Source organism: Chaetodon auriga, chromosome 18 (assembly GCF_051107435.1).
Source record: "Chaetodon auriga isolate fChaAug3 chromosome 18, fChaAug3.hap1, whole genome shotgun sequence".
NCBI lineage: Eukaryota > Metazoa > Chordata > Actinopteri > Chaetodontiformes > Chaetodontidae > Chaetodon > Chaetodon auriga.
Window position 1 is genome coordinate 12,918,351 of NC_135091.1, and position 10,305 is coordinate 12,928,655.

General features: G+C 44.1%; 1 protein-coding gene across 2 annotated transcripts; it reads left to right on the forward strand.

Annotated features, from left to right (window-relative positions):
- Window positions 1-566: 566 nt before the first annotated feature.
- On the forward strand, window positions 567-9,777 carry znf513a (zinc finger protein 513a). 2 transcript variants are annotated; one of them, XM_076755658.1, is made up of 5 exons: window positions 567-777; window positions 1,729-1,865; window positions 4,250-4,384; window positions 6,394-7,164; window positions 7,286-9,777. In XM_076755658.1, exons 2-5 carry the CDS (start codon window positions 1,826-1,828, stop codon window positions 8,242-8,244), a joined length of 1,905 nt encoding a protein of 634 aa, XP_076611773.1. In that variant the 5' UTR covers window positions 567-777; window positions 1,729-1,825; the 3' UTR covers window positions 8,245-9,777. The 2 variants fall into 2 exon arrangements, with proteins under 2 accessions (XP_076611773.1, XP_076611772.1); XM_076755657.1 differs by lacking the exon at window positions 1,729-1,865 and having other exon boundaries at window positions 599-777.
- Window positions 9,778-10,305: the final 528 nt, after the last annotated feature.

The following is a 10,305-nucleotide window of genomic DNA, read 5'->3' on the forward strand; positions in this document are numbered from 1 at the left end:
TATTTTGTTAATAACCATAACAATTAAATCAAACCTAATATTACCGATAACTGTTAAAAGAATATGAAAGTTGTTTTTTTTTCTTGTCTCCCAAAATATATTGTCACAAAAAGAAAAAGGTGGCATTAAAGTTTGCACATGCAAAGAGCAGAAATCTTCACCCAGCAATGCTCAGCTGTACAGCTGCTTTGCTACTACACCGTGTGTCTTTGTAGTACATTATGTATATATTTGATAATAATATCTTTCATCAAATTCTTTTAAGACCACCGAAAAATTAAATACGCATCAATGGCACCGAAAATTTAAAAAAAAAAAAAAAAATGCAAGCAGAGTCCAATTATCTTGTATGAATCCTAAATTCACTCCGTTATACAGTACAGCATAAGCCTGAACTTGTATGTTTTTCTACTTACACATCAACAGGTTAAGTGACCCTGTAAGAATAAAGTAACATCTCATTAGTATTAACGGTATAATGTGCGCAGAATTGTAGTAAACAAAGTTTTAGGTTACCGTTAGTGCAGATGTCGCTTTTATTCTGAAGGACTCCTACCGGAAGTCTTAATGTTGTTGCTGCCTTTAGCTCACAGGCGAATCAGAAAATCAATTAAGTTATGAAAAATACCATTAATTGCCTTTCTTTGTCACCGCAGCTCATGAAGAAATGGCGGATCTCCAGACGTTGTACATTTGAGAAAACACACTTAACGGCTCATGGCGTATATACAGACGATAAAAAACGCCTCAATCGCCAGGAATATTTACGTTTTCTAGGTAAGTTAGCTTGATGGCTACTCGGCTAATTTAGCTATAGGTTAACATGTTTAGCCGTGGCTAATATTTACTGAAGATGACACTTGTCAGTCATTACGACGTGCTGATGAGAACATGTTTTGTTCAGTCTCTCTGTGGGTTTCGTGCTATCAGTTTTCCCAAATATTGCTGATATTTTCTTGTTGTAAAGGCACGTTAGCTAGCTGTATGCTACATGAGGACATGTTAGTTAAGATTGCTAGCTGACTCGCTTGACTGCTCCCTGTCGGATGGCACTAACAGAGCTAATGTGTTAGCCATTTTGCTAAAGAAGCTTGATGGCTGCTACTCAACAACGGATTCTGTGTTTGTTGAAATACTCCAGCTCACGTCCAGATGAAACAAATGACATCCGTGTCCTGCAAAGGTAGTTACCTTCAAGAGTGATCATGTCATTATGTACGAATAACCTGCTAGCTTGTTAACTATACTGTAATATCCTCCAACTGTGTTCAATGGGACAGAATAGATCTGTTGTAAATGATAGAAGCAGGTGAAAACAGACGTGAAATACAGGGAAACCTTATATGACTAAGATAGCATGTATGTGCTGTGCATGAGCGGTGTTAGCATCTGTTTTAATGACACCATCACTGCTCATTCTGTTCAGCTCAGGGAGGGACTTGATCATATTCAGTTACAAGTACCGATAATGTGAACTGAAGTCTGTGATCTTCTATTTGTAGACAGATTTCAGAGCCTTTGTTGATTAAAAGGTTATTAGATTAACAGAAAATAAACCAAAACTAATAATCAATTTATCATTTAACTTCTTAAATGTGAATACTTGCTGGGTTTTTTTTTTTTTTTTACGCCTCTGTGATGATGAAATGTATCAGTCTGGGAAAATCAAACCATTAATTATGACAAATAATTGCATACTGATTGATTTGATCTGTCGTGCGTCTGTAGAATTACTGAAGAATATCTTCCAAGCGGATGAGAATGAGCTGATGGTCGTGGAAGTCTGCAAGAAGACGTTGCAACAAAGAGAGAGGCTGACTGGAAGATGCCCAGAAAAAAACAACAGAATCCACAGCCAGTCAAGTGTAGGTACTCAGAGGTCTTCTCAACATGGGAAAGTTGATGCATGTTAACTACAGACAGTATCTGTGGATTGACGGTTCGGTTTCATATCAAGTCCCTGTGAGTTTTTGCCCCGGTCGCTTACAAGGTGTGTCCCGTTGCTCTGCTCACATCCGGCCACCAGGCGTTGCTGCTGGTGGTCTTGAAATGTTTCACGTCAATCACACCGACTCACAGTGCTCTAATTAGTAATGCAGTTAAACCTTATGTCGCATTCTGCATTCACTCCGATGAGTGTGGCCTGCACGAGCAAATTGCTCTTTTCTTCAGTGTTGCTGTGTAGCAGGTGATTTACAATGATTAATAGCATGTTAGTAATTAGCTGCTTCACGCAGAGTTGAAGCTGTTCGGTGCACAGCACATGTGCTGCCCATCCCATGCACGCTACTTTCTCAGTCTGTGCACGTCTCATTGTAGCTGGATGTTGCTAATTAGCAGATGGATCGTTTCTTGCGCTCACACACTAAATGTAATCGTTACGACATACACAGCTGACGTCTGTCACTAATTGATGTTATCAGCTGTTACACATAGAAAATTCTCATCACTTGTTATTGATCAGTATGTACTTAAGCCACCAAAATAATGTTACTGTCTTTCAGTCATCCAATGGTTTTGTTTCCTCTTATTTAATAGCCATCTAATTTAGAGATGTCTCACACAGTCTTGATTGATTCTTGTCGTTATGTTAAACACTCAAACGAGCGCTGGCTGGTAGCGCGGTGCTGTTTCCCGAAGGATTTGCCAGAAAGGGCTGCTGAGCGCGATGCCCTTGAATTGGCCTGGTAGAAGTTTTGTGAATAGCGGCAGCTGTGTGATCGTTGTTTGGATGCCACCGAGCTTGAGAGACCAAGTTAGAATTTCAGGCATCATTAGCCGTAACTGCAGCAAAAGACCTCCATCTGTCAACTGTCAGCTGCTCGTTTTTTTGTTCATAAGCTGCTGTTTGTACACTGTCTGCTAGTAAATGAACTTTTTCTTCCTTGATTATGTCCAACTTTTTCCTTTTACAGCCACAGTTAAACAAATGGCATTGTAGCAGAACTGAAAGGACTTTCAGCAGCAGAAATACAGACCAATTACTGATGACCTGGTTAATTGTGTTTTCATACGCCGTATTTGAATGCTTGACTAATCCAAATTAATTCATGTGTAATTCTGCCCCGTTTTAAATTAGTGGGGTGAAGGAAACAATTGCATGTAATAGATGATATGGCTCGATAAGGGATGCCAGCAGCTTTTGTTGCACAATGAGAAGAGCTGATAACATTTTGTTTTTGGCATATCTGTCAAATTCTTATATGATTTTTTTTTTTTGCATAATTTATTATTGCATGCAGATTTCTTAAATCCTCACAACCAACATGTTGGGCCCGATGATTTCCACGATGCAGAAAACACTGATGGAGTGAAGACAGAATCAAATGTGAAACGTGGAAATTGCCGCAATGTGGATTTAGTTTATACAAATCAGGCTTTTTTGCTGCCAACTATGCTGCTATGTTTGGTGTCACGCACACAAAGAGTCATGTGCAGCTTCATCACCTCAGCAAACTCTCAGAAGTGCAGCCACATCTGCAGATGCAAGAGGCGAGTTCATTGAAGGCTTCGCGGCTGTTTGCGAGGAGTCGAATATTCTGTTGGAAAAAATGAAAAAGCTTCGCCCATTTCTGATCAAACATCATAAATAAGAAGGAGCGTTACCCAAACGTGAGAGTCGCCTCCGTCAGACCCTCTGACCCCGGTGTGTTCAAGCTGTAAGATCTGCATGACGAAAAATAGTTCAGTGTTGTGTTTTATGAAATTCAGTGATATTCATGTTTGAAATTTTATGTGCTGAACTCATAAAACACAGAATTCAGAAGAAATTAGAAAGAAATCTGGAAAAAATTACAATGCATTTCATAGAGTGTATGTATACTGAATACCATCGGGCTGTGTTGACAGTGAGTCATCTGTAATAATCTGCCTGATTTTAGACCTCAAGACGCTGGTTTCTATTTCTAAGTAGACTATTTATACATAAAATGTAATTAAGTCAATTATGTTTTGCCGCTGACTTGGCAGTCATTGTTACCATTAATATTTAGAGGCAATGAAACAGCTATTTGCTTTTATGATTTCTCCGTCAGGCTGCCAGTGATTTGAGTTGAAGCTGTGAAACTCGTCGCCTCGGGGCCGTGGAGTTTCTCTGAAATGTTGCTCTCTGCTTTATGTGGCAGTGCCTTTAGGGTTTGCCAATAAAAGTGATATATCCATGCAAAAATGATTAAAAAAAAAAAAAAGAACCCCTCAGTGAAATATTAGGCTTCACATGTGGCTGATGTGCTCCGTTCTGTGACTGCAGTGGATTCTGAAGATGATGTAGCCATTGAAGCTCCAGGAAACCTCAGCTTAGACACGGACTTCCTTCTGGGACAAGACCTTGAGTTTGGTGATCCTGATCATGACGGCAAGATTCTAGGCCTGGAAAAGTTCTCAGGTTTGTGATCCACCTTTTCTATTTCCATCAAGTGTTTAAAGTTAGAATCCCGGTTGACCAAATATGCAAGACCCGGTCCTCGCTCCGAGGGTTTTAGGGTGTAGTTTAAGAGAGCTCTGATACGTTGTTAGGCTGATATCAGTTGGATTAAATCAAAAACACTAATGCAGGATTACACGCTTTCCTGTTTCCTGTGAATCCCCTGTGTGCAGATAAGCAATCAGAATCGAGCGCAGGAATGGCGGACTCCGCCACCAGCAGTGAAAACTACCATGTAGTGAGATACTTAAGCAGTGGAAATACACTGAGCAGCTTCTGCACAAAAACAATGGCCATGAAACAGGTTTTTATTTTGATACAAGTGTTGAGCATTGTAGCTTTAAAAGGCGGCACGTGCTGCTGCTGTCTGCCTGTCTGCCTGCCTGTCTGCCTGTCTGTCTGTCTGCCTGCCTGTCTGCCTGTCTGTCTGTCTGTCTGTCTGTCTGTCTGGTTACTGCATCCATCCTCTCACTTGTAAGTAGGGTACGTCTGTCTGTCAACCAGGTGTTAATGCTCCCCCTCTTGCTTGTGTTTGTTCTGTATTAGTATATCCCACAATGCTATATCCCCCTTATATGAGCCCATCCCACATGTGGCAGATGTGTCTATTGGTCACTCAGTGAAAGGAGTGGGAGGATCACAGCCTGGCCATCGCAGCGTATTTCAATTTACTCCACAGTTTGAACTACATCAGCCTGGTGAACGGATGATAGTATCATTATGTTTTGTATAAACCCTCATTTTCACTTCCTGTCGTCGCTGTGAAAACATTGAATGAGTCCACGATGTAAATTATTTTAATGGTTTCACAACCAAAGGAAGCGGGGAGAGAGAGAGAGAGAGAGAGAGAGAGAGAGGGAGAGAGAGAGAGAGAGAGAGAGAGAGAGAGAGGACGGGTAGGTTTTCAGTTTGCTTCGCAGGCGTGAGGTGTTGCCCCTCTGCGCGACAATAAGAGAAATGGAAGTACCAGCCCATATTTCCCAGCACGGCTCTTTGTCAGAGAGAGTGATCAGAAAAATGGAAAAGTAGGAGCTGAGACACCATTATTATATAATGGTCATAAAAATAGGACCATTACCATCAAGGACACCATTACAAGAGGGCATTTATTTATCATCATCATCATCATCATCATCATCATCATCTGCCTCTGCTCCCACTACCCCACTGCCATTATCGTTTCCCCCTCATCATCATCATCATCATCATCATCATCATCATCATCTACATCATCTACCCTCATCATCATTATCATCATCATCAGCAGCAGCAGCAGCAGCAGCTTCACCATTATAGTCATCATCATTATCATTAGGCTCGGTAATCATCCAGGAGGGGGTTCCATGGGGCAGGATAAAAGGGCAGCCTGCACGCTCGCCTTCCTCACATCCTGCCCCGCGTCTGAGGAGGAGGCTGCTTTTCTTTTCGCCTCTCAGAAACACGCGTTGAAGGCCGAGGAGCGCCGTGAAGCTTTCCTTCCCACCTTCTGGGAAATGTGTCTTGTCTATTCTGTTTTTTGTTTTTTTTTGGCTGAAAAAACCTCAGATGGCGTAACAACAGCTCAAACGCAGTTGACCTCGCCTGCAGCCGTGTGAGTATCCGATGTTTGTCTGAAATCGACTTTTCCAGCTGAGAAGAGAGACTCTCTGCGTACTGAAGTGATGTCAGGCAGCGTGGCGGAGGGGCAGGGCCGCCGAGGTTGTGCTCTTTAGCGTTTGTCTGACAGTTTTGAGTCAGTCAGTGAGAGATGCGGTTTGATTTGAATGTGGCATCATAACGGTGTTTTGTGTATGTGTTCATGTGTGACTGGCTCTTTGCTGTCGTGCTTATTTCTTCTGCTCAACTCAACCTTGGTGTGAAATGTAGATTTAATAAGCAGCAGCAGAGAGGAGAGAGCATCGTGAAGGTGCTGTGCTGAAAACATTCCCGGTGCTAAGAAGCTTCTCTTCCTGTTTGTCTTCCCTGTTCAGAAGTAGCTGCTGAGATCGGTTTCTCTGTGTATCCTCTGGGTGATGAGGAGAGCCCTGCCTACAGCCAGCTCAGCATGGAAAGTGAAACAGACAACTCGCACAGCACAACTGACAACGGGAGGGAAGACGAGGGCAGAGCGGCCCAGTCGGAGCCCAGCTTTCCCCCCTACCTGTCCTGCAGGGGCTGCGGTCAGCTCCGCGATGACCCTCTGGGGCCTGGCATAGACCTGGTTGGTCCATACTGCCTTAGGTGCTGCAAAGCCTCCAGGGAGGCCAAAAGTACGGACTTCTGCTCACCTTTCGGAAGCATCAGCGGGATTCGTTCAGGTTCCCACGTGCCGCTTGACGGCGAAGGGTTGGGAAACGGGATGGGTGACAAAGCACTGACAGCCGAGGACAAACTGCCCAAGCTGCACTCGTGTCACCTCTGCGGCTTCTCCTCGCGTTACGCCAACCATGTGAAGCGTCACATGAAGACGCACAACGGAGAGAAGCCCTTTAACTGCCCCCTGTGCACTTACGCCTCAGCCCAGCTGGTGAACCTGCAGAGACACCTGCGCATTCACACGGGGGAAAAACCATACAAATGCGACAGCTGCTCTTTCGCCTGCAGTTCCCTCGGCAACCTCAAGAGGCACCAGCGCATGCACGTGCCGTCTGCAGGGGCGCTACAGGACGCCCCGCCACGACCTGCCAGTGGCCAAAACAGCCTGAAGAGGCATGTGACCGGGCAGAGGCCCAATGAGGAAGTGTCTGGTGCTTCAGCCAAGGGTATGTATCACTTCCTTTCTGAATTATTTCATCATCCTTGTTTTCTTTCCTTCTTGAATGAAGCGATCCTGACACGTGATAACACTCTTTGATCAGGTGTCTCTCTCGTGTTTTTGTGAAGTTTCAGAAGTTGCTCGGCCCACTTCAAACCTGAGTTTGGGAGCTCAGAACAATGACTACCTATCGGCATTTGCCAGCTTAAAGGGGGCCTCGCCACCACCCATTCCAGCCTCTAACCCAGCTCCTGGCCACCAGCCTCCACCTCTGCTGGAGACCCCAGGCGGCGGTGGCAGCAGGGCGACCAGAGGTGGGGTAGCAGACGGCGCCGCCCTCCCCCCTTCACTGTTCCCTTACACTTGCCGGTTGTGTGGCATCGTCCTGGAGGACGAGGACGGCTCCTCAGCCCAGATTTGTGCCAAGTGTACCCTTGAAATGCTGACTAAAGACTCGTCATCATCTCCCAACAGCCCTGGCGAGCGCAGTGACAAGGTGTACACCTGCGCCGCCTGCCCTTTCCTTACACACTACCCAAACCACTTGGCACGCCACATGAAAACTCACAGCGGCGAGAAACCATACAAGTGCCCACAGTGCGACTACGCCTCAGCACACTTCGACAACCTCAAGCGCCACCACAGGGTGCACACAGGCGAGAAACCTTACAAGTGCCATTTGTGCGATTACGCCTGCGGGAACCTGGCCAACCTGAAGCGCCACCAGCGGGTGCACTCGGGCGCCAAGCCCTTCCAGTGCGCCGTGTGCAGCTACAGCTGCAACCAGAGCATGAACCTGAAGCGGCACATGCTGCGGCACACAGGGGAGAAGCCGTACAAGTGTCAGGAGTGCGGCTACACCACCGGCCACTGGGACAATTACAAGAGACATCAGAAGAAGCACGGCCTGGCCACAGACGGCTGGGTCAAAGTTCCCATGACTGGAAACGACGAAGAGGAGGAAGTGAGGAAAGGGTTGGGCGTCGGCGGTCAGACTCACAGGAAGGAAACAGGGGTTGATATGCAGTATATGTCCAGGGAGGGAGGTCAGACAATACACTCATGCTACAAACTTGAGATTGTATAAAATATAACTCAGCAAAACTAAGCTACCAGCAGTTATTTGTTCACAGAGCCTTTATATTGTTTCAGTGTGTATCGGTCTTTTAGTGTTTCGTCGGATGTCTTCAGAGGCTGCTAATTGTTTCTTCGTAGAATCTCGCACAGTTATGATAAACTATTATTCGATATATTTTGATCCCTTTTTTTTGGATGAGGTAAGGCGGATGAGTGTGCTCAGTTTGTCTTCTTCTGTCCGGACGAATGGACCGTCTCACTCTGTGTCAAACCACGTCCTGACGTCTCCCCTTCATATCACAACACATATCCGGTTGTTCATCGACGGACAGAGAACACGACCAAATACTCCTCAGTACATGGAACTGTTTGCGTGAGCTGTTGAGCTGCACTGTCTCGTCTATACTCACTTCTTTAAATTAGGGGGCGATTGCAGAGTTGTTAGCGTTGCAAATTTTGCTCAAAACTTCTTTTGTTTTGTACAAGAAAATCTCATGAAATAACTTGAATGTGTCAGATTTCTTCCCTGTCCTGCCATCACGTTGACCTGACTTGCCTTCATGAGGTTATTTTAACAAGGAATAAGATTTAAGTGTATTCTTAGACGACACAGTGCAGCTTTAGAAAGAGATGGGTCCTTGTAAGGGCCAATATTGTGCTTTGTTTGCATTTGGGCGTACGCTCTGTTAACAGCATGCCTTCACATTCATTTACTAATGTATGTACTACTAGCAAAGTGCTGTTTAATAGTACTGGAATCGTTCTACCCTTGATAAACTGCATTGATGAATTAGGTTGTGTTAACCTAACTGAATAATCTCTAGTGTCTTGAACGGTGTTGTCGGTTTTTTCCAAACCCCTCAGGATTATGAAACGTCATTTGGAAGACGGAGATGTTGGCAACAAATTTATTTCCAGCTATCTTAACACTAAAACTGCATGCACAAGCATATCAAAAGGCGATCGGAGGCCTCGACTTGGTGATTACGGTAAAGAAAAAGCACAACGACACACACACACACACAGTTGCATTTGGAAGGTTCAGGTTATGAAGAGGGAAAACGTGTCATGTTTTCTGATGGAGACTGTTGAACCACCTTTTGATTACTGTTTCCTAACGACTGTGAAATTAGCCCATTCTCGTGTTTTTTTACTTGAAGAAAAAAAAAAAGATGACACTATTAGTAAGCATGTGAGTGTGTAATAGTTGTTTTATTTTTCTAACGTGGCTGTAACACAACTGCTAGAAGTGCATACTTTAATATATAGAGTTGTTTTTTTTATTTTGGATGTGTGATGTGCTGTTTAGTTACCATGGGAAAAATAATAGGGACTGTGATTTTAAGTTGACTCTTTTTGAATTACTATTATATGCAAGTGAGATATTTTTCAGGTTGCCAACTTGCCATGACACAATGGAGCATTGAACCCATTGATTAGTACCGACATCTCCCAAGTGTCCATTTTTGTCTTTATGCAGTGTCTCATAAATGCCTTAAATGAGGATTTTGAAATAAACACGTGGAATTCATTTCATTGAATGTCAGACAACAGACTGGATCTCTTTTTTTTTTCCTTAAACCTCTGACTGGCATTTCACACATCTCATTTTTCAAACATGGCAGGGCTGGTACCAATACTTTTATGTCCAAATAACCTGCAACCCTGGTCTTTCCCTCAGCTTCAGCTTCCAAGATGCCCCTTTCTGTCACCTATTACCAATGAACCTGTTTACCTGTGGAATGTTCCAAACAGGTGTTTTTGGGGCAAATGCAGGTATGTAGAGCCTGACTGGTGAAGAGGTCAGGCCAATATATCAACGTGTATGTCGGTCAATGGGAAGAAAATGAAGTGGAGAAATGCCAAAGTTCTATTTGAGATCTTTTAGAAAGTGTGACGCCGTCACATAGTTTGTCCAGCAGAGGGCGCTGATGAGTACTAAGTGTTAGCGGATACACTGTGATCAGACACATACTGGATATAGAGTGATGAAGAATCAAAGCTCTTTCTTCTGTTTCAAACAAACCTAAAATGACTTTTCCAACTGAGACCCAGAGCTGCTGCTGACAGA